The sequence below is a fragment of the Abramis brama genome (assembly GCF_963993115.1).
Source record: "Abramis brama genome assembly, chromosome: 12".
Lineage (NCBI taxonomy): Eukaryota > Metazoa > Chordata > Actinopteri > Cypriniformes > Leuciscidae > Abramis > Abramis brama.
Window position 1 is genome coordinate 40,387,861 of NC_139974.1, and position 23,796 is coordinate 40,411,656.

At 40.0% G+C, this 23,796-nt stretch overlaps 1 protein-coding gene and 1 long non-coding RNA gene across 4 annotated transcripts in view; one reads left to right on the top strand and one right to left on the bottom strand.

Annotated features, from left to right (window-relative positions):
* The window catches only part of LOC311094181, a 3,912-nt gene extending 2,119 nt beyond the window's left edge, over positions 1-1,793 (top strand). The window contains exon 3 of the long non-coding RNA XR_014608587.1: positions 1,431-1,793. This is a non-coding gene — a long non-coding RNA (uncharacterized lncRNA). The remainder of the gene's footprint in view (positions 1-1,430) is intronic.
* Positions 1,794-7,182: 5,389 nt separating this feature from the next.
* On the bottom strand, positions 7,183-23,384 carry LOC311093307 (fucolectin-1-like). 3 transcript variants are annotated; one of them, XM_084130607.1, is made up of 10 exons: positions 23,288-23,384; positions 22,774-22,835; positions 20,712-20,776; positions 20,475-20,507; positions 13,657-13,936; positions 13,345-13,481; positions 13,226-13,258; positions 8,568-8,847; positions 8,305-8,441; positions 7,183-7,477 (listed from the first exon to the last, which is right to left on the bottom strand). In XM_084130607.1, exons 2-10 carry the CDS (start codon positions 22,782-22,784, stop codon positions 7,464-7,466), a joined length of 990 nt encoding a protein of 329 aa, XP_083986733.1. In that variant the 5' UTR covers positions 22,785-22,835; positions 23,288-23,384; the 3' UTR covers positions 7,183-7,463. The 3 variants fall into 3 exon arrangements, with proteins under 3 accessions (XP_083986733.1, XP_083986734.1, XP_083986735.1); XM_084130608.1 differs by having other exon boundaries at positions 22,774-22,832; positions 23,288-23,375; XM_084130609.1 differs by lacking the exon at positions 22,774-22,835 and having other exon boundaries at positions 23,288-23,368.
* Positions 23,385-23,796: the final 412 nt, after the last annotated feature.

Genomic DNA, 23,796 nt, shown 5'->3' on the forward strand with positions numbered 1-23,796 from the left:
TGATTGTTTTGCGGTCTATGGACGATGCGATGCTCTGCTGATGCGAGCAGCAAGAAAGCCCTTGTCTGTTCTAGAAAGGATGCAGCAAAGATATTTAATGCTAATGTATGAGGCATAGGCCTACGCTGAGTTTCATTCATTTACGATGAGATGCGCTCTAGTTCAACTTCACAATGCAATGCAAGTGAACGCGGCGCATCGGAGCCTCGATGTCACGGTTATTATATTGTCTCCTATATTTGCTTTTTTATTTATTTAATACATGCAATTGGTTGATGAAACATTTATTAAAATTAAGATACAATTTGTACAAAACGAAATTCGCTTTAAAGAAAGGCTTTCTACAAAGCAAAACTTAATGAAGTGGTAAAAATCATGTCTGACGATTTACAAAACAAAACTTCATTAAGTGATAAAAACCATTTCTCCCGATTGCAAATGTTCATTGCTAATGTTTATTATTGCAAATGTTTTTCATTTGTTTAATAAATCTCATAATGATGGCACATCACTATATCATAGCTTTTATATATTTCAAATGATTGGCGGTCAGTCAAGGGGTACTTGGCAAAGAATCAAATACAGTTGGAAACGACGTAGACCATTAATAACACAGACTGTTAACAATTGTTTTTAATTCGTTTTTAAACATTCTCTGATAAAAAATGTTTGTAAAAAATATTTTAATAACACGGTTTTGGCGGTTATAGAGTTCTAATGACGGTGTTCAACTATAACCGTCGGTCTCACGGTTATATACTAACCGTCACACCCCTACTCATTACGCGCAGTTGTCCACGTCTGTCGTCATGGTTACTATGGCAGCACTTGAGCGGAAATCAGGGATAACGCGGATATTACGTCAGTGACAGCCGACAAGTGAACAGTTTTCCGGGACGGCCAATTATTTAAAATTGGAATTTCTCTGAAATTAAAAATCTTTGGGAACTTTTGGGATATTGTAAGTACACAACTGCAGGAAATATATCACACTGTTCAAGTGATTTTTGGATATTTTATTACAAAATTGTTACATATTGTAGCTTTAACTAACATTAACAAAGATTAACAAATACAGTAACAAATGTATTGCTGGTTAGTTCATGCTACTTAATACATTAACTAATGAACCTTATTGTAAAGTGTTACCAAGATGACAAATAATAGTAATAATAAAATAGAAAAATATACATAATGTCAGAGATGGATGATTCACAGGCAGAAAGTGTCTATTGAAATAAAAATAATTAAGGTGTCTATTAAAATAAAAGGAAAACAGTTTTTTTTTTTTTTTTTTAAGGAAACAGATAAAAAAGAGAACCTACAGTCCCATTTGCCTTGATCTACATCTTGGTATACTCTCCTATCATATTACTTTAGATCCTAAATGTGATGTATTTTTTACATCTTATTTTCTGTCTCCTTCAAAGGGCACTAAGATGGCGCCGTGGGCGAACCCAGAGCACTTCACCCAGAGGCAGGAGTGTGTCAACACCTTCGCAAGCTGGTTTGGTTACATGCCTAATGACACTGACTTATCTCTACCGCTACGCTACTGGCTGCTAGCTTGTGATGGCCAGTCGGTGGACAAGAGAGGGGGCTTTGCCTCTTATGACCAGTTCTCAACATATGACTGACAGCTTGATGGATGAGAAAACATCACAGATCTGTCAATCATTCCAGCTGCTGTTTCATTGGAGGAGTTTGTAGCGTTAAGGTGCTGTGGACTAACACACGGCAGCGAGTCGCCAAACAACTGAAGTGGTAATTACATGACCAATAAAATAATTCCGAAATGCAAACTGTGTGTGGATGAATTTGTAAAAAGTATCTTTTATTTTGATGTTTTCTAGAACTATCCAACATGGGTCGTTAACAAATAACATGGGCATTTTACTTTTCAACATCAAGAAATTAGGTAAAAATACATTTTTGTGACAAACATAAATTTTTCAGACAGCTTAAAGTTGAATTAGGTTGTTAGAATAAATAATTTAAGTACATATATGGGAAAGTGTATCAGATGCACAAGCAAATGACGATTCTTATGAATTGTTCTCCAACTCTGGAGTTACTGGTTTGAATCACTCTGATATCTGACTGAATAAACATCTACTTACCGATTTGAAAACTGGAATTACTTTTAAATGCTAATTCAGTGCTTTGATAAAGCTGTTAATAATCCGAGCATTGGAATTAATCACTGTAAATGAGGCAGGAGCTGAGTCTGAGCTCATCTGTCCAGATGAACGAGCAGTGAACGAAAGACAGTCTTGACTGAAGATGGTCAGGCGTTTATGAATACAGGAGTGTCCAGGGTGCGCAGGGAGTTCAGTCAGATGTTTGAAGGAGCTCTTTGGGGTCGGGAATTCAAACAAATGTAGAAAAGAGAAAATCCAAGGCACTCTTCTTCAAAATTATTTAAAAAGCCTTTATTTTACTGGCTATTCCATAATAGAAAAATTAAAAGACATGGGGAGACGCAACCCACGCGTATCGGCGCAAACAGCCTTCATCAGGGTGTGCTTTCCAAACAAACAATTTACCCTTTTGTGTGTGCTAATTAGAAACACCTGAGTGACATGGTGAGTTACCACATGAGGCAAGACAAAATAATACATACACATACAGAGAGAGTCCACTAGGTGGCCACATTGCGGATCACATCCCAAATCAAATGTATAAAATGATCACAAAAAAGGACTGAAATCTATTTCTTCAGGGTACACTGTGGCCTGTAAATTGCATATATAGAATGTTTCTCTCTGTAAAAGTAAATTTAATCGGTCACCACACCGAATATTCTTTTTGATAGTTTCTAAACCCTCATTAGGCCTTCTGGATTGCTGTTGTGCACATTTTGGAAGTGTTTTGCCATAGGATATAATCCAAATTAGCTTTTCTAATGGCATTTCTATGCTCCGATACTCTGTCTTTGAGACGTCTCTTGGTCCGGCCTACATAAAAACATCCACATTTACATGATAACCTGTATACCACAAAAGTAGTATTGCAATTAATGAATGCATTTATATTATAAACTCACCTAAAGGATTATTAGGAACACCTGTTCAATTTCTCATTAATGCAATTATCTAATCAACCAATCACATGGCAGTTGCTTCAATGCATTTAGGGGTGTGGTCCTGGTCAAGACAATCTCCTGAACTCCAAACTGAATGTCAGAATGGGAAAGAAAGGTGATTTAAGCAATTTTGAGCGTGGCATGGTTGTTGGTGCCAGACGGGCCGGTCTGAGTATTTCACAATCTGCTCAGTTACTGGGATTTTCACGCACAACCATTTCTAGGGTTTACAAAGAATGGTGTGAAAAGGGAAAAACATCCAGTATGCGGCAGTCCTGTGGGCGAAAATGCCTCGTTGATGCTAGAGGTCAGAGGAGAATGGGCCGACTGATTCAAGCTGATAGAAGAGCAACTTTGACTGAAATAACCACTCGTTACAACCGAGGTATGCAGCAAAGCATTTGTGAAGCCACAACACGCACAACCTTGAGGCGGATGGGCTACAACAGCAGAAGACCCCACCGGGTACCACTCATCTCCACTACAAATAGGAAAAAGAGGCTACAATTTGCACAAGCTCACCAAAATTGGACAGTTGAAGACTGGAAAAATGTTGCCTGGTCTGATGAGTCTCGATTTCTGTTGAGACATTCAGATGGTAGAGTCAGAATTTGGCGTAAACAGAATGAAAACATGGATCCATTATGCCTTGTTACCACTGTGCAGGCTGGTGGTGGTGGTGTAATGGTGTGGGGGATGTTTTCTTGCCACACTTTAGGCCCCTTAGTGCCAATTGGGCATCGTTTAAATGCCACGGCCTACCTGAGCATTGTTTCTGACCATGTCCATCCTTTTATAACCACCATGTACCCATCCTCTGATGGCTACTTCCAGCAGGATAATGCACCATGTCACAAAGCTTGAATCATTTCAAATTGGTTTCTTGAACATGACAATGAGTTCCCTGTACTAAAATGGCCCCCACAGTCACCAGATCTCAACCCAATAGAGCATCTTTGGGATGTGGTGGAACGGGAGCTTCGTGCCCTGGATGTGCATCCCACAAATCTCCATCAACTGCAAGATGCTATCCTATCAATATGGGCCAACATTTCTAAAGAATGCTTTCAGCACCTTGTTGAATCAATGCCACGTAGAATTAAGGCAGTTCTGAAGGCGAAAGGGGGTCAAACACAGTATTAGTATGGTGTTCCTAATAATCCTTTAGGTGAGTGTATATATATATATATATATATATGAAGAGTTTGGTTCCAAAAAGCGATAAATCCATTTTGATTAATTTGAGTAAAAATGTGTTTTCTTTACCAAGAAAGTGGCAAAATGAAAACCACTATTTTCTGTTTCAAACTTTCACATAGCATCTTTAGGTTATTATAACATAAAAAATTCAAATTCAAATCCAGATTTTGATTTTCAAAGATTTATTATAAAAACTGATTTTTTCCCCCCAAAATGCAATAAATTCATGACACTTTTTTTTTTTTTTTTAAATGCAATTAATCCATTGAATCAATATAAAAGTTATTTTTCATATTGAAACTGTTGAAAATACACAACAAAATAAGTTGATCCACATAAGACAGCTTCTGAACTCGGTCAATATCTTATTACAGGCACTGGACTAAAAATACATTCAATCAGCCATCGCTAGGAAATACCTCCTGAACTTTTTTGACGGCGATCATCTGTAAAATGGCTTGGTCCTGCTCGGTTTTTGTTGACTTTGAGTAAAACAATTGAAAGTTTTTCAAAAGATCCCCTGGGGGTTGACGTGTCCGCGTGACTGAAGTTTTATGCTGTCGTGTGAGAACAAGCAACAGCCGGCATTTTTCCTCCTCCCGAGTGCCTCGTCTTCTTAATCTCCTCACGTAAATGATTAGATTTCGATGGCTTACGTTTCTTCTCTACCGCAGAAACCACCACAGGTTCATCAATGCCATCAAAATTATTAAAACATTTTTTTGATTGTTGATCAAAAAGTACAAAGTAGATAGGAAAAACTAGGATGCCGGGTGTATTCAAAGCGCCGCCGTTACTGTTTACAATGCGTGGAATGGTGGCTGTGATTGGTTGAGCGGATTTATTGCATTCTGCAGAGAAAGGAGACTGGCGTTTGTCGCGGTTTAGAAAGAAAGGCAGAAAACATGACAGAATAACACGGCGGATATCGCATTTTACGTAAAATTTAAAATTGACTTTTCAATACCGACCCTATACAATACTGATTTTTGCGGGAACTCAATTTTTTAAAAAAAATGTTGTTTATCGCGTTTTGGAACCAAACTCTTCATATATATGAAATAAATATGAAGAGTTTGGTTCATGAATCATGATATATATAAGCTGTGATGTAGTTAATCTGGTTAATTTCTTCTTCTTTTTTTGGCTAGTAGAAGTTCTGAATGACTTAAACATTTAGTAGCCAAATTGGCCGGTGGGTGAAATAGTTCATTTCAAACCCTGATCCCAAGGGTAGCATGTACAATACTCAGGAGTATTGATCAGATCTACCTACAGCCACTCACATCTAGCTCACCATATAAACTCTCACACCTCCGCTTTTGCTTTGAATCAGTGGTTCAGAGCGTTTATAAAACTGCCAAAGTCATGTGATTTCAGTAAACTAGGCTTCTTTACATCATAACTGTTCCGAAATGTCAATTTCTCAATACCAAATAGGCCAACGCAAAGTTGGATCTTGTGACCTTGGTAGTTTGGACTTGCCAAGTTTGACTCAGGAGAACGAACTGCCGAGGAAGGAAGGACGGAAGTCCGGTTATCTCTTTATGTATATTTTAAACAACAATGAAACAAAATATGTTACAAAACACCACTCTGCCTAATTACGGCTAGATTAAATTACATTAAAAACAGTGTGTTCACCCCCTCCTGGGAAAAAGCTCTTCATGCACATCCAGCAAGAAAAGCACGGGGCGGGGCGAGATGATCTGTGTCGCGCCCAGATCCCAGAAACCAATCATCCAGCCGCGATTGCTCAGGACGAGTCCAATGCTCGCAGCGGCCCGGGCAAGCACAGCTGTCAACTCTGAATTCGATTCAGCATGAGCAAACACACCAAAGCGGAAAGCTCAAGCGCCATCTTCCTCTCCAGAGGATAGTAGCCCTCGACATGCAGGTATCGACATTTGATCCTCATCCAATGCGTCGAATGATGCGCTTTGTTGCCATGATAGGAGCCTGTGCTTTCATCAGCCAGCTTAATGGCACACAACAGGGAGATCCATGGGAATTTACCCAGCAGAAGAGCTCTCGCTGTAACCCTCAGGTCTCTCAAAGTGTTAGTGTGCTTTACACACACGACGGGCTGGATAACAGCAGAGGGGACTGTGCATTAATTTAAACAATGTATTAATGTAAGGCAGAAACAATGAGCTCACTGAAGTGATGAATCATGATGAGAACATGAACCATCCACGAACGCAGTCTCAGCATGTTAATCTCTATTAGCTTCATGAGTACATTTCACATCACTATTATTACATCCGAGGACGTATGTTTATTATAGCCTTGTGTTCTATATTTATGAGTATATATTATAGGCTATAATAGATATTATCAGAGATTTAAGCAGCACAGGAACTGTTGAGAAGAGAGACTTCCTTCCATGAGATGATTCCTTCCTCCTCCTTCCCAGAATCATGTGTTGGTTTATATTGAGTTGTTTCTGAGTAAGTGAGCTCAGGATTTTGTGATGCAGGGTTTCTGGATTATCTTTCTCCAGGTAATTTAGTTTGTTTAGTTAGCTAAGTCCAGGTTAGTTTTTTGTTTTGTTTGTCATTTTGGTCAGGCTCTCCCCTAAAGCTATCACCCTATTTTCATTATTTTTCTTTTTTATATTGATGTTGTTGTTACTTTGTGCCTTTTTTACTCTTTATAACAGAAAATGAAAAGTTAATATTGGTTGAATTGGTGGTTGTGTTGTAGATTCTGGAACAGAGGGTTGGAAATCCTTGTTCCTCTCCATGGTTTTCTTTTTCTTTCTCTTTTTTTGTAAAATGTTATTCTTCTTTACTTTGTTACCAGCTCTTCATCCCTAGATGGGTAGCTATGTAACACTATACCTCCTCCTCATTGTAAATATCCACATTTTTGATCCAGAAACATACAATACAACATGCAATGCTGTAGTAATTTATTGATGTAGAAAGCAGAAAGATAAGCAAAGATGGGTAAATACACAAACCCCTGGATCAAACTGGGGTTAAGAATCAGGTGCATTTTAAAAAACATTTTAAACCTTTACTGAATGTGCACTGAAACTTATCATTTATCTTAAGGATAAAAGGTGCATACAGGTAAAATGAAAACAATGAAAAAGTGCAATATTAGTATTGCTCAGAAAACAGAAGTTTGGTATTTTGCTTGTAGGATCAGTGGACTGTGGCGTAACATCCTCTCATTCCACTTTATCTGGCAATGAAATCAGAAAAGAAAAACGTTAACATACTTAATTTCTTAACTTAATTGTAAAAATCTAGTAATCTGTACTATTCACATACTATGCCTTTTTTTTACTCAGAAAACCCAAGTAAAGATTAATTGATTGGTTTGAGTTTGGCTTTTGAGGAGGCGAAAGTATTAATGGACTTTTCACTATAATTTCATTCACTTCTGCAGTTTATTTTTCTCTGCTTGCATTCACTCATTTCCCAAAGTCATCCTGAATGTTGAATTATCAATACAACTGAAAAATTTGAGAGAACATCACATAAGCTGACTTCATAAATTGATGATGATTTTCCTAAAATGTTTTAGTCACCATTATGGCGATTAGCGTTCCCTTTGGTTGGGCACTTGGAACTTAATTTACACATAAACATATATATATATATATATATATAATGAATGAATGAATGATATATAACATAACTATATTTCATGTCAATTAATGATCTTTTTGTTGCTAACAATTTGAAACACCTTGTGAAACTTTTAATTGGGTTTATAATCCCTCTATATTTGTGGTCCATCTTGCAATTGATCATGCTTGAGTCACACAGACTTCAACATTCAGCATGCAAAACACAACAATGGTAACAATTATATTTTATTTAAAGTAAATTATCAAGTACTCTCAGTTCTTTTTTAGTTACTAGAACTCTTGTGTAAGTGAACTATACTAACTAACTAAGCATTTGTCAGTATCACATACTATTCCTATTTCACTTTACTTGTTTTTTTAAGGCAATCAGTTTGCATGCTTTTTTTCTAACTACAGTGCTCCTTTTATTGCTCACCTGCAAACACCTCGACTTCACACAGATGGAGATATTCATTGCGCCCAGGTATATAAATGTTCACATATCGCCCCTTAATAGGCTTAAACGTAAATGTTTTAGTGACTCCAGCTGGGATGGACACAACAGCTTCAGCCCTGTGAAGACACACAGAGACACACAATATAAGTTTTTATATTAAAAGGATTTATTCAAAGTAATTTTATCTTATTCAGTAATTTTCTAACCATTAGAGTAAGTATTAAGAGAGAGACAATACTTACAGCTCATTATTGTTGCCATTATTTTCCAGGCTGTTGCCGATACGGATCTGAGCTCCATTTATCCTCTCTGTAGAACCATCTCCACGATTAGTGATGCTAACCCTGGTTACCTCGTAGACTTCCCTCAAGTCAACTCTCCACCAGGGGTCCCTGTCCGCATGAGTATGAGTGCATGAGCCACGAAAGTAATTTGAATCCCTGTTGCCATCGACAGCCCTTTTAGCTCCTGCTCCCTCGAATGTGGAAGACTGGACAGCTGTGGCTCCAAGAGCAAGATTCCCTGTTTGTCATAAAATGATAAACAATAACTTTTTTTTTTTTTACTTTAATCTCCTGAAAGTATGATCCCAATAAAATGGGCAAAATAAAGGTATAAGCTAGAGTTGTCAAAAAGTACCGACTTCAGGACCATACAGTAGGCTACTGAATCTTTTAAAATGTGACGCTTTGAGTGGAACCGTAAACACCTTTGATTGGCCATTGTACTCACGCACTTATCAGATATGCCTGTGATTGGCTAAAATGATCAGCGCTTTAAAAACATGTTATTAATATAGATCAATGACGCACCGAGCACTTTACAGATACACACAGGAGCATTTGAAAGCAGGCGTCTATCAGCAGATCGGTCCTCAGATAGACGCTTGCTTGTGCTTTCAAACACTCCCGCTCCTGTTTGAAGAATTTTTTTTTTTACATATTTCGCACCCTGCCCCGCACTCGCTATCTATCTATCTTCATCGTGAGGCCACATAAACAATAGCTTTTCTTTTTTTACTTTACAGTTAGAGGAAACAGGCAATGACTGTATAACATCAGATTGGTCAGAGATGCATCAGAAGAAGGGAGGCAGATGGCATAAAACATAGTACATTACAGTATGTATGCCATGTGATACTGAAAACAGATTACCATGGTAGAGACTGCCACATTACTGTAACTCACCCTTCATCTGTAAAGGTAAACTACAGAAGAGATTCAGTCATATGGCACAGTGAAAACATTTACTGTATTGCCAGCAAACTCTGTTCTAGCACAAAACCTCATGGCAGTTTCATAACTTCATCACACCTTTTGATAACACACTAGATAGATAATATTACAAACATTATGGATTCAGTTTCATAAGTTATGTAATGTAAGTGTATATTCTAATGTGGCAACTGTAGCCTGTATTGCTGTAATTATTTCACCAACAAGGGTGATTGAAACATGTATCTTGCATTGTTTGGCGTTGAAAATGGCACACTTCAAATGCACTTTCGGTCTTGTGGACTTACAATGGCTGTCGCTGTCACAATCCACACACCAAGGAAAGGGAGAGAAACAGGTGGATCCAAATACAACACTTTTATTTGTAGGGCAATCCAATTCGTCGTCATCCATGCAGGGGTCAAAATCCATGTTAGCAGTCCAATAACAAAATAAACAAATAAGGAACAAAACAAACTCAAACCAGGAAACAGACTTCAAGAAGTGTAAGTGACATACAACAATGACTCTGTGACAAGGACTAAAACAGACAGGGTATTTATACACAGAAACTAAACAATGTAATGGGAAACAGCTGCGTGCAATGATGAGTGATGAGAACAGACAAATGATTGTGGGAAATGCAGTTCCAGAATGAATGTGACAGTAAGGGAGAGAGACCTCTAGTGTACACCCGGGGAAACACAAACCAGACACTGTGACATAACCCCCCCTCTACGGAGCGGCTACCAGACGCTCCAAGACGTGACAGACAAAACAAACGTTCAGGCGGGGGGTGGACTGGTGGAGGATCAGGGGGAGGGATGGGGGGCCAGATCCATGGAGGGAAACGGGGACAGGGAGTGACAGTCCATCTGGCAGCCAGGGCGGAGACGACAGTTCATCGGGCGGCCAGGGCGGAGACTCTCCCTCGAGCGACCAGGGCAGAGCGAACAGTCCATCTGGCGGCCAGGGCGGAGACTTTCCCTCGGGCGGCCAGGGCGGAGACTTTCCCTCGGGCGGCCAGGGCGGAGACTCTCCCTCGGGCGGCCACGGCGGAGACGACCCCTCGGGCGGCCACGGCGGAGACGACCCCTCGGGCGGCCACGGCACTGGAACAGACACCGGCTCAGGCACTGGAACAGACACCGGCTCAGGCACTGGAACAGACACCGGCTCAGGAACTGGAACAGACAACGGCTCAGGAACTGGAACCGACACCACCGGCTCAGGAACAGACACCACCGGCTCAGGAACAGACACCACCGGCTCAGGAACAGACACCACCGGCTCAGGAACAGAGACCACCAGCTCAGCAGCGGCCATCTTGTCTGAAGACACAGGCTCGGCAGACGTGACGTGAACAGTCTCGGCGGCGGCCATCTTGTCCGAAGACACAGGCTTGGCAGACGTGACATGAACAGGCTCGGCGGCGGCCATCTTGTCGGAAGACACAGGCTCGGCAGACGTGACATGAACAGTCTCGGCGGCGGCCATCTTGTCCGAAGACACAGGCTTGGCAGACGTGACATGAACAGGCTCGGCAGACGTGACATGAACACTCTCGGCGGCGGCCATCTTGTCCGAAGACACAGGCTCGGCAGATGTGACGTGAACAGTCTCTGGATCAGCAGAAGTGATGGATCGCTGGGGTGGCGCAGGCAGTGCGAGCAGCTCGGGCGGGGCCGGCAGATCAGGATGCCTGGGCGGCGCGGGCAGAGCAAGACGTCTGGGCGGCGCGGGCAGAGCAAGACGTCTGGGCGGCGCGGGCAGAGCAAGACGTCTGGGCGGCGCGGGCAGAGCAAGACGCCTGGGCGGCGCGGGCAGAGCAAGACGCCTGGGCGGCGCGGCAGAGCAAGACGCCTGGACGGTGCGTCAGGGACGGTAGTCACCTCAGGGATGGTCTCCGTGTTATGAGCCACCAGACTCGGGACCACCGGACTCGGGACCACCGAAACACAAACCAGACACTGTGACAGTCGCGTGCGCGTGTCCGTTAAGTCCCGAGACCGTAGGGTGTCCCATTTGTCATTTTAGGTCTCAGAAGGGTGCTCGCGAGCACACCTTTATGCGGACGATTTGCACCCTCGATGCGCACTTTTGCAGAGCCTGCACTAATGCGAGCTCCGCAGCAGACTTCTTCCCGACAGTCAAAGCGGCGTTACGTCACGAAAATGCGGACTCAGAGGAAGACCGCGAGTGCTTAGGGTGCCATTTGGGACAGGGCCATACTCTGAGCCCTGTTCTCTCCACTCCTGCAGATACCGCCAACGTCGCTAACCTTGTTCAGGACTCTGCTCGTTAACCCTCAAGTCTGTTTGTTCCCTGCCTTTGTGTTCAGTCTTGAGCCTATGTACTCTGTGCTTCAGTGCTCTGTGATCAGTTCTCAAGTTAAGTTTGTTCTTTATTGTACCTTTTGACCCTTGTGTCTATTTTGTTTCACTGTTTTATGGAAGCTCGGCTTTCCTTGTTTATTTGTACTTTGTATTTTTTCTTCAAGTAAAGATTATATTTTTGGATAGAAACACAGGCATCCTGGCTCATTGCTCTTCTGCTCTTGGGTTCAGTGGTTGGGGAGTTAGCTCAGTAGTAAACACCTTGCACTTGAGCACTGCAGACCCAGGCTCAATCCCCGCCTAAGGCAGACACGTTATAATACTGTTGTGTTTCGGTGATTAAATCAAATGTTGTCATTACATATTACAATAATCTTGTGTTTGAAACAATGATTATGTGGACTGAAAAGTGTATAACTGTAATGAAAGCATGAGATCAGGTTTTGAAAGAATGACTAGCTGTGTTACAAGTGTGATCAGTTTGGATTTTTGTTATTTTTGTTAGAGTTTTGTGAAAATAGTGCCAAAGCGAACAAAAAAAACTGTAATGTGCTAAAGTATAAACCCAATAAAATGGGCAAAATAATTATATTTGAAATCCAAATGATTATTACACGGCTCTCTGGAATACTTGATTCTGATTGGTCAGTTGCAACATTCCGAGGTCTGATATTTCCAGATAATGACCGTCATCAACAGCAACGCTGGATAACACACACTCATCCGGGTTTCTGGAGCCGGCCTTTCTTTAATGTTTCTTTTATCACACTGTGGACCCGCTCTCTCTCGTTTCATACAAACACAACTGGTGCCAGTTGCGTCTCTGTTATAGTTATTGATTGTATTCAAACATTTAGATTATATTGAAGCATTTTTAGTATTAAGAGTACAGTAGTGTTCATCTTGTTGCCATAATCACTGTTTTTGTACACTGTAATTGATTCTAAGATAATAAACAGGCAAGAATTTAAAACTGTTTCATCAAGTCAATATGTCTATGTAATTATTAATTTGGTGTACATGACTTTACATTACCCCTTGAATGTTTGTCTTGTTTGAACTTGTTCGTTTGTCTTGCTAGGAATATTTTTTTCCTCACAGAAACTTTGCATTTATTTAAGTGTGCTAATATAATATTTAAACTCAAATTAATATTTTGTGTCCAAATTTAATTATTTGTGGTTAGTAGCCATGTAATAAGACAGGGTCCTGATCAGCCTTTCAGAGTTTACTTTGAGATAACAACTGTGTTGATTCACATTATCCCTTATTGGTTATCAAATGTTTAGTAAGAATATTGCGTTATATTATGTGTTACTGACAACATTGAAAGTAATGAAGAACACTCACTTGGAAAACAGGTGTAAGTTGATGTGTACTTTTCTGTTAATAAAATAATAACAGTTATACACACATTAATAACAACTTAATCAAATTATATCACAGATTCTTCTCTCACTGTCCCTTACGTGCAAACACCTCGACTTCACACAGTGTGAGAAATTCATTGCGCCCAGGTATAACAATGTTGACATATCGGCCATTAATAGGCTGAAACGTAAATGTTTTTGTTTCTCCAGCTGGGATGGACTCAACAATCGCAGCCCTGTGAAGACACACAGAGAAATAGAGAGGGGCGAATCAAAACTGCATGAAGCATGACAAATATACTTCTGTCAAAGGCAAGTTTTTATATTAAAAGGATTTATTCAAAGTAATTTTATCTTATTCAGTAATTTTCTAACCATTAGAGTAAGTATTAAGAGAGAGACAATACTTACGGCTTATTATTGTTGCCATTATTTTCCAGGCTGTTGCCGATACGGATCTGAGCTCCCTTTATCCTCTCTGTAGAACCATCTCCACGATTAGTGATGCTAACCCTGGTTACCTCGTAGACATCCCCCAAGTCAACTCTCCACCAGGGGTTCCTGTCCTCATAAGTATGAGTGCATGAGCCACGAAAGTAATTTGAATCCCAGTTGCCATCGACAGCCCTTTTAGCTCCTGCTCCCTCGAATGTGGAAGACTGGACAGCTGTGGCTCCAAGAGCAAGATTCCCTGTTTGTCATAAAATGATAAACAATAACTTTTTCTTTTTTTACTTTAATCTCCTGAAAGTATGATCCCAATAAAATGGGCAAAATAAAGGTATAAGCTAGAGTTGTCAAAAAGTACCGACTTCAGGACCATACAGTAGGCTACTGAATCTTTTAAAATGTGACGCTTTGAGTGGAACCGTAAACACCTTTGATTGGCCATTGTACTCACGCACTTATCAGATATGCCTGTGATTGGCTAAAATGATCAGCGCTTTAAAAACATGTTATTAATATAGATCAATGACGCTCTTCACCGAGCGCTTTACACAGATACACACGGGAGCGTTTGAAAGCAGGCATCTATCAGCAGATCGGTCCTCAGATAGACGCTTGCTTGTGCTTTCAAACACTCCCGCTCCTGTTTGAAGAAAAAAAAAATTAACGTATTTCGCACCCTGCCCCGCACTCGCTATCTATCTATCTTCATCGTGAGGCCACATGATGACGGCGGTACTCTTTTTTTGGGAGGGGGGTGTCGTTCGCGGTCGGTTAAGTTTACGCAAGCATATTGATCAATGCGTTTGAAAAGCGACTGCAAATTCAGTTCACATTCACATTTCCATATTTTGCATGCGCAACGTGACAATTCAAATGCTTAAAAATATAACGCATATTCCAAAGATGCTGTTCTTAGAGACTGATTAACATGTCTAATGGTGCATTCAAGTCATGTCGTAAAGACCGTATTTACAGTATGAGTTGAACGCACATGAACGCCACCACAATGTCGTAAATACCAGTGGGAAGCTCAGGATTTTCCTTAAGCCCCGATCTGTACGAGTTGTGGGCGTGTCAGTGAGAAACATGGCGGAATACCACAATACTAAAAGGTATTTAGCAGTGAAATGGTCAGCCTTTTCTGTTTACAGCGCAGTAAGCTGATTGCCTGCACAGAATATGATGGCATTATAATATAACAATATAATATGTAACAAAGTTTGCTGTTGCTTCATAAGTTTGCATATGCATGCTGTTGCTTTTGGTTTTTCATGGCGCCAGCGCGAGCAGGACGCTAATCCAGTAGCTTTGTATGTGTCGAGTTGTTTTTTTAATATCTTAAGTGTGTTAAAGTACTTTTTAGCTTTTTATATAAAATTAGCTGTGTAAAACTTTATATATCCTATGGATACAATCACAGTGACTTCTTATGGACAACATAGCGGGGGACAACTTGTTTACTCAAGGGAGAAGCTACTCTCACTGCAAACAATGGGACGAGCCGGCATTTTTCACCACGTACCCGAGGAGCTGAGGAAGAGGCACCGAGGCTGCAGAGCCGGAGTGAAGGTGAAGGCTAGGCTAGTGACTAAGCGGTGAAAGTACAATCCCTCGGTTCCATCGATAGTGATGGGGAATGTGAACTGTCTGACCAACAAGACGGACGAGCTGGCTGCCCTTGTGAGGACAGACAGGATGTTCAGGGAGTGCAGTTTACTTTGCCTCTCTGAAACCTGGCTAACCCAGAACACCCCCGACGCTAATGTGGATCTACCTGGATTTACTACAGTGAGAGCGGACTGGGACTGTGGACGCAGTGGCAAAAGCAAAGGAGGAGGACTCGCACTGTTTATCAACAACAGATGGTGCAACCAGGGGCATGTTACGGTGAAGGAGATTGTGTGCAACAGAGACATTGAGATGCTGGCAGTAGGTCTCAGACCGTATTACATGCCTAGAGTTCTCCCACGCTATTGTTGTTGCTGTGTACGTCCCTCCGCGTGCGCACGCAGAGACTGCGTGTGACGTAATCCACTCCACCATCGCAAGATTGCAAACACAACATCCGGACGCATTCATCGCCATCTCAGGGGACTTTAACCACGTGACACTGGATTCTACACTGTCAGACTTTCAACAGTTTGTAAGCTGCCCCACCAGGAAGAACAGGACATTAGATCTACTGTATGCCAACGTGAGGGAAGCTTACATTCCCATACAGAAAAAAAAAAAAAATGAAATATATTTTAAAGTGTCAAAAATATATGTGGCATTGAAATATATTTGCATTGTTGTTCACTTATATTTATCATTTTGAAATATATTCTGAAATATAACAAAAATATATGATGTTAAGTGTGAAATATATTTACATTTATAACATGTAATGTAAAATATATGACAAAATATATGGTCATAAAATATAAATAAAAATAAATAAAAATTTAGCTTGCTAAAGAAGGGTCGAAAATGTATTTTGATCATAGTAATTCCTCTACCTTTTCCCCTATACACAACAGTAGGCTACCATATTTCACTACTGTATTATGACACACAGCTATAATAAATACTGTACTTACATGTAAATGACTGCAATGTAAAATGACAGATAGTTGCTTTCCTAGGACTATTAGGCCATATTAGGTGGCACGTACCTAACACTAAGTGCAATTATTAGATTTATTGTTGTTTTATTGACATCTTTCCTGAAGTCGTTTAAATATTGAAAATATGCACAATATTTATGATGCAAGTATAACAGTGACACTCCAACAGTGAAGTGCACTTAAACAATAGATAGAACTCAGTGTCTAACACTGCATACACACACTATTAAATAACTGTATTCAATTCTGTAAAAATAGGGGAAAAAACTCTGCATTCTGTGTGTTATTTCCTATATAAAATTGTCATTTTAGGCCAATAAAGTTAGCAAAGGGGCAGCTGTGGCCTACTGGTTAGGGCTTCAGGCTTGTAACCGAAGGGTTGCCAGTTCGATCCCCGACCAGTAGGAAAAATGTGGTGGGGGAAGTAGAGCACTGCTCTCCCATGCCCACATCCACGGCTGAAGTGGTCTATCTAAAAAATAAATTGAAAATGTGTTGTTTGTTTGTGAAAACTTTTTAAATTTCAAATGCAACAATTTGCAAAAGTTGAAACATATATGAACATATATGTAAACATATATGTAAATATATTTACATATATTTAACTAAAATATATTTATTGGGCCAATTTCGAATATTTGCATATATTCCAAAAATATATTTTGAAAATATATTTCAAATATATTTCTTTTGTGTATGGGTTGCCACTCCTTTGCCCCCACTGGGAAAGTCTGATCATAACCTGGTCCTGCTCACGCCACAGTACAAACCACAGATCCAGAGACAGTCCACGACCAAACACACCTTCAGGAAATGGTCTCCTGAGGCAGCGGAGGCTCTGAGTGACTGTTTTGAATGTACTGACTGGAGCGTTCTGCTGGAAGCACATGGTGAGGACATAGAGGGAGTCACTCAATGCACTACTGACTAACTGAACTTCTGTATGGACGTGGTGGTCCCCACTAGAACTGTACGCTGCTTCCCCAACAACAAGCCGTGGATCACCAGTAATGTTAAGGACATCCTGAACAGGAAGAAGAGAGCATTCAAGGATGGTGACAGAGATGAGCTGAAGCACGTACAGGGGGAACTCAAGGTCCACCTGAAAGAGGCGAAGGAGGACTACAGAAGGAAGGTAGAACAGAAGCTGCAGCAAAACAACACAAGGGAGGTCTGGGATGGCATGAAAACCATCACAGGCTATAAGAAGAAGGGCAGTATCACAGGAGATGGGGATGCTGGAAGAGCAAACCAGCTAAACCTGTTTTTTAACAGGTTTGATACACCATCTCCCACAACCAGTGACAGCACCCTTCATACCCCCCATGTCCATCACCTCCCCCAATGTCACCACCATGCCCTTTACCACCTCAGACTGCAGACCACCCACACCCTCCACACACATGGTCAGTTCTATATCCCATCACCATCACCAAGGATCAGGTGAGCAGAGAGCTGAGGAGGCTCCGACCAAGGAAAGCGGCGGGGCCAGACAGAGTGTGTCCAAGGATGCTTAAAGCCTGTTCTGCTGAACTGGGGGAGCCACTTCAGCATGTATTCAACCTGAGCTTGCAGCTAGGGAGGGTCCCAGTGCTCCGGAAGACTTCATGTCTCATCCCGGTTCCCAAGAAAAAACACCCCAGGGAGCCGGGTGACTTCAGACCAGTAGCACTGACATCACACATCATGAAGACCTTCGAACGGCTGCTGCTCCATGTCCTCAGACCTCAGGTTCACCATGCACAAGATCCACTGCAGTTTGGATACCAGGAGAAGATGGGTGTGGAGGATGCCATCCTTCATCTGCTCCACAGGGCCTACTTACATCTGGACAAGGAGAGGGGCGCTGTGAGAATATCGTTTTTTGATTTCTCCAGCGCCTTCGACACCATCCGGCCGCTCCTGTTGAGAGACAAGCTGACGGAGATGAGGGTGGACCCACTCCTGGTGACATGGATTACGGACTACCTCACAGAGAGACCACAGTACGTCAGACTGTAGGGCTGCATGTCAGACACTGTGGTCAGCAGCACCGGAGCACCACAGGGGACCGTGCTTTCTCCTGTCCTCTTCACCTTGTACACATCTGACTTCCAGTATAACTCCGGCCTCTGCCATGTGCAGAAATATTCAGACGATACTGTGATAGTTGGCTGTATCAAGGACGAACAGGAGGGGGAGTACAGGAGCCTAGTTGAGGACTTCGCGAGGTGGTGCAGGACCAACCATCTGCAGATCTCCAGCCTGTGTCCATCGGGGGGGGGGGGGGGGGGGGGGGGTTGATGTGGAGGTGGTTAGGACTTATAAATATTTGGGACTTCTACTGGATGACAAGCTGGATTGGACAGCAAATATGGACTCTCTCTGCAGGAAAGGGCAGAGCCGTCTGTACTTCCTGAGAAGGCTGGGGTCCTTCAACATCTGCAGAAAACTACTGCAGATGTTTTACCAGTCTGTGGTGGCCAGCGTCCTCTTTTATGCTGTAGTTTGTTGAAGAGGAAGCAGCAAGAAGAGAGACGCTGGTCGACTGGACAGACTGGTAAGGAGAGCTGGCTCAGTAGTGGGCTCAGAGCTGGACTCTCTGGTGACAGTGGCAGAAAGAAGGACCCTGGACAAACTGCTGTCCATACTGGACAACGTCCACCACCCTCTGCACAACACCTTCATCGGGCAGAGGAGTGTGTTAGGTGGCAGACTACTGTCTCAGCCCAGCTCCACCAACAGATTTAAAAACTCTTTCGTCCCACTGGCCATTAGGCTGTACAACAGCTCCTAGTCATGGCAGGGAGGACAATAGACAATTGGATCATTTCTACCTCCCTCTGCACTCTTTACCTCAATTTGCACTGTTTACTGTTTTGCACTGTTTTATTGTAGCTTTGTGTTATAAGTTAATTTTATTTTACATTTATTTTAATTGGTTTAATGTATGTTTAATTTATGTATGCTACTGGATACTTGAATTTCCCTTGGGATAAATAAAGTATATATCATCATCATCATCATCATAAATTTAAACCATAAAAAAGCAAAGCACTCTTGATGCACATTTCTTTGTTCTTCATTTTCTAGAAGTAGAGTTTAAGAATCTTGCTGTATTTTAGTGTAATTTATTAAGAGAAAGCACCGCCAACTTACTCCAACCAAAGTGACTTGAACACATTTTCTGTCGTAAACACGACTTCCCACCTCATAAGTATGAGCTTCCCAGGAGGACTTGAATGCACCATTAGGCTAAATCATCTATTGGAATTATTCAGTATTAAATCAAACAAAAGGTGCATCATGTAGTCCTAAGCACAGCTAGTGTGACACACATCTCATGCATTGAGGATGCATACACAGAAGATAACTGGTTTTTTTAAGTATCTTCCAAAAACAATGTTGACACCAATAGAAACAAACTTTCCCATAAAGAGGTGATATTTCCGCTCTAAATGTATTTCCAGGGTCATTAAACCTTATTAAATATATGAATCATCATGTGTGTCAAGGTCTTAATTTTAATAGTTAGAATCATAAAGCACTACTATAGGGCTGTTACCAGTGAAATAAAATCCATATCAACAAAATCTACATATTTTGATTGAAGTTGTGGTGGTGAGTTGTCTTCTGGTGCCAGACCATACTGGCTTAAATAATTGAAGGTGGTGGCAGCAGCCTAGTACGAAAAATGCATTACAGTAGGTTTAGGATTAGTTGAGAGGGGGAGGGGTTAGGATTAGGGGAAGGGTTAGGATTAGGGGAGGGGTTAGGATTAGGGGTGGGGTTAGGATTAGTTGAGAGGGGGAGGGGTTAGGATTAGGGGAAGGGTTAGGATTAGGGGAAGGGTTAGGATTAGGGGAAGGGTTAGGATTAGGGGTGGGGTTAGGATTAGTTGAGAGGGGGAGGGGTTGGGATTAGTTGGGTGGGGTTAGGATTAGGCAATCAGGTACTGACTCCAAGGAGGGGGGTAATGATTTGGCAGGGGGTTGAAATTCGACACAAAAACCTGTACTGAGACTCGAAAAGCCTATTTTGTGTCCAAAATAATTTATTTGTGGCTAGCCATGGGTTATTTTGCAATAACAACTGTCTTGATGATGTACATTATCACTTATTGGTTACCAAATGTTCAGTAAGAATATTATTATTGTGTTACTGATAACATTGAAAGTGATGAAGAACACTCACTTGGAACACAAGAGCACGATGGTGTGTCCATTACTGTTAATAAAATAATAACAGTTATACACACATTACCAAGTACAAAAAAACAATTATACCATAGCGTCTTTATAAATAAATAAATAACACATTTTCAATAACCATTTTTCATCCTATAATTTTAATAAATTAATCTGATTATGATACACAATAATTACAGATTTTCAAATCCAGGTATTTTTACTTGTATTATTCTAAACGTACCTGTGGAATCAGCGACGCACATCCCAGTAAAAAGTGTTAGAAACAAAACCACACGCATGTCCATCCTGATATAAGACATAACAACACATCTCATATCAGTATATGAAGAAATCATTTTCAATTTCTCATCCTCATTTAAACAAAGAAACATATATATTGGTATTGTAATTACTTAAGCACAACAACATATCAATACAATACTTCAATAGTTCACATATTCTTTATTGTAAATAATTGTAATTAATTATAATTAATATAAGGAAAGTGATATTATCGGTGTCACATTCACCGTCTGTCATCGTTCTGTCTTCGTCTTCACTACAGTTCCCAGAATCCTCCTTGTTTCCACACCTGAACTCACTCCCTTCATTACCCACCTGTTCGTCATCATCATCATCTGCATCACCTGTCTTGTGTTCATCTGTGTGTGTATTTAAGTTCCTGGTTTTCACTCTTCACTGTCGGTCAATGTTTAGGTTAATGGTTTAAGTCAATGCTCTGAGCACACGCTCCCTGTTGTTTGTATTTGCTATATTTGAGAATTAAAACCTTTGTTTTTCATCTTCGTGTTCGCCTCCTACATCATCCATCCAAAGCCTGACAATCGGCTGTTTTTTGTATCATCAACTGTTCCTCTTCTGTTTGTTTGTTTTTCTATGGTGGTGTAATTCCATTCTGTATTTAAATCTAATTAAAATGCTTTGGCAATAGGCTACTATATTCCACATATCAGGCCAATAAAGCAACAAACCTATCAGTGGACAAGCTGAACAGAATATCTGACACACTCAGTCTCTCTTAGTGTGTTTATTAGTTGCCGTATCAACACTATATATAGAAAAAATTGCAATTGCAAAAGTACATTTCTTACTTAGCCTATGTAAATTTTTCATCTCTGTTTTTTGTGTTTATTTAAAATGAGACAAATCTGATATTATTTTAATCTTATATCTGTTAATTAACAGTTGAGATAGTTCTTTAATGCTGATTTAACAGCAGAAACACTCGTCATGTTTAAACCCCAGTTGCTCAGGCGGGGCATGTTGTCACACTGTGTTACAATAAGCCTCTATTAGAACTATGATATTCTATTCTATGCTTTTATGCATTCTGTTGAGAAACCATGAGAAAAAGGAGAATAAAGACTGAGAGTCAATGTTCATAAATTATGAATTATTATTTTGTTTTGAACTATGCTGTAGGCCATAGCTGTGTTTGTTGTCAAACTGCAAAAATATTTTATTTTTAATTATTTAAAAAAATGCCATTATTTTATATGAAAAAGTTAATAATTGTATTTTATTTAGAAAATATTTGCGTTTGTCTTGGATAATTTTTTGATTAGATCAGATAACATTTGAATCTGTCATATGGTCATGTTATAATGAACCCCACCTATGGGGCATGTTGTCACAATTCACTTCCATTCTTTCGGGGTAAATCAAGAAAAAAGTATATACTGTATTAATAAAACAAAACCACATTATTGTACTAGACAATTGTACTCCCCTAATCATTATTTTGCTGTTTAGCTTCGTTTTACATTCACAAACCCTGAACAAATGTACCAGTGCTGTCTGTCTGTTTGCTGTATGTTTCTTTCTTTTAGATTTGTATTGATATGTTGTTGTGCTTGAGTAATTGCAAATAATTAACTTCCTACTTTCAGATTCCTTAGATTAGTTTTGTTTTGAGAAACCGAGGTATTGTAATGAAATCAGACAATCATAAGATCAATTTAAGAGTGTTGCAAAGTATTAAATGTTCAGTGTTATTTAATGCTATTTAGAATAATTGACAATAAACAGTATTAATAGATACTGTTATATAAACAGTGTAAATGTTTTAAAATCTTAATTAGTGATACATTGTCAATAACTGGTTCTTGTTGAATGTTCTTTTGTCATTATTGTATTTCTCTGAGTACAACAAGACACTTCTAGACTACTATATAATATATATTTACACACTGACTTGAATTGTCCAAACAAAAGTTTAATTTATTAGTAAAACCCCCATTGCATATCATGCTCTATAGAAAGTGCATAAACATTCAACTCACCTGAATTTCATCAATGCATCAACCTCAGTCACAGAGATCTTCACAATTCAGCAATAGATCTGCTTTTAAACAAAATACATTTTTATATAATAGGCTTCATAAATGGAATTAATTATATTTTTATAAACAATTACTATATTTATTATTTATCCAATATATTATTCATATGAGGAATATTATGACCAATCATACGAACAATAATATATTCAATTTCACATTTATATCACACAAACACGTCAAAAAGAGACAAATATCAAATTAAAGCTTTCTTAAGAGTATCACTGTGTTATATTTCACCGATCTAACACATTACAGTAACATAATTATCAAAAGAATCACGAAGATGGAAATGACTCCTACGTCACACTCCAGCTCTGATCACTTCTAGCCTCAAACGCTACTCCTGCTCTTTCTTCAGGTTTTTTGCTTCAGAACGAGACCCTTTTCACTGGTCTGTGTCTACGTCTCAGATGCACAGATCAAAACATGCGATGGAGCCAAAAACCTTTGTTACCTGTAGTTGGTGATGAGCGATTTCGAAACACTGATTCTTCAGATTCTTCAAATCTTTGGTTTCGAATCAGTGGTTCAGAGCATTTATAAAACTGCCAAAGTCACGTGATTTCAGTAATCTAGGCTTCGTTACATCATAACTGTTTCGAAATGTCCGTTTCTCAATACCAAACTAGTTCGGTCTTGACCACTCTGCCTCTAATATAATACATACTAAATATAAGATAATATATTAATATTATACTATTATGCTAAATATAATACACAAATCACCTCTTTTCATGTAGCCTACATAATATATTAAATTATGTTAATATGTTGTTCTGGCTATATGTGGAAATGTAGGCTACTCTGATTATTTTCACTGTAATAAAATGAAATTATGACATAAAACACAATCTTGTCTCTCTTTGTTAAATGTCAGTTTTAATGATCAATAACTATAGCTATACAATAAGAAATAAAGCAATTCAAACGTACCACGTCAGCTCTACAACGGCAAAGTTAAAT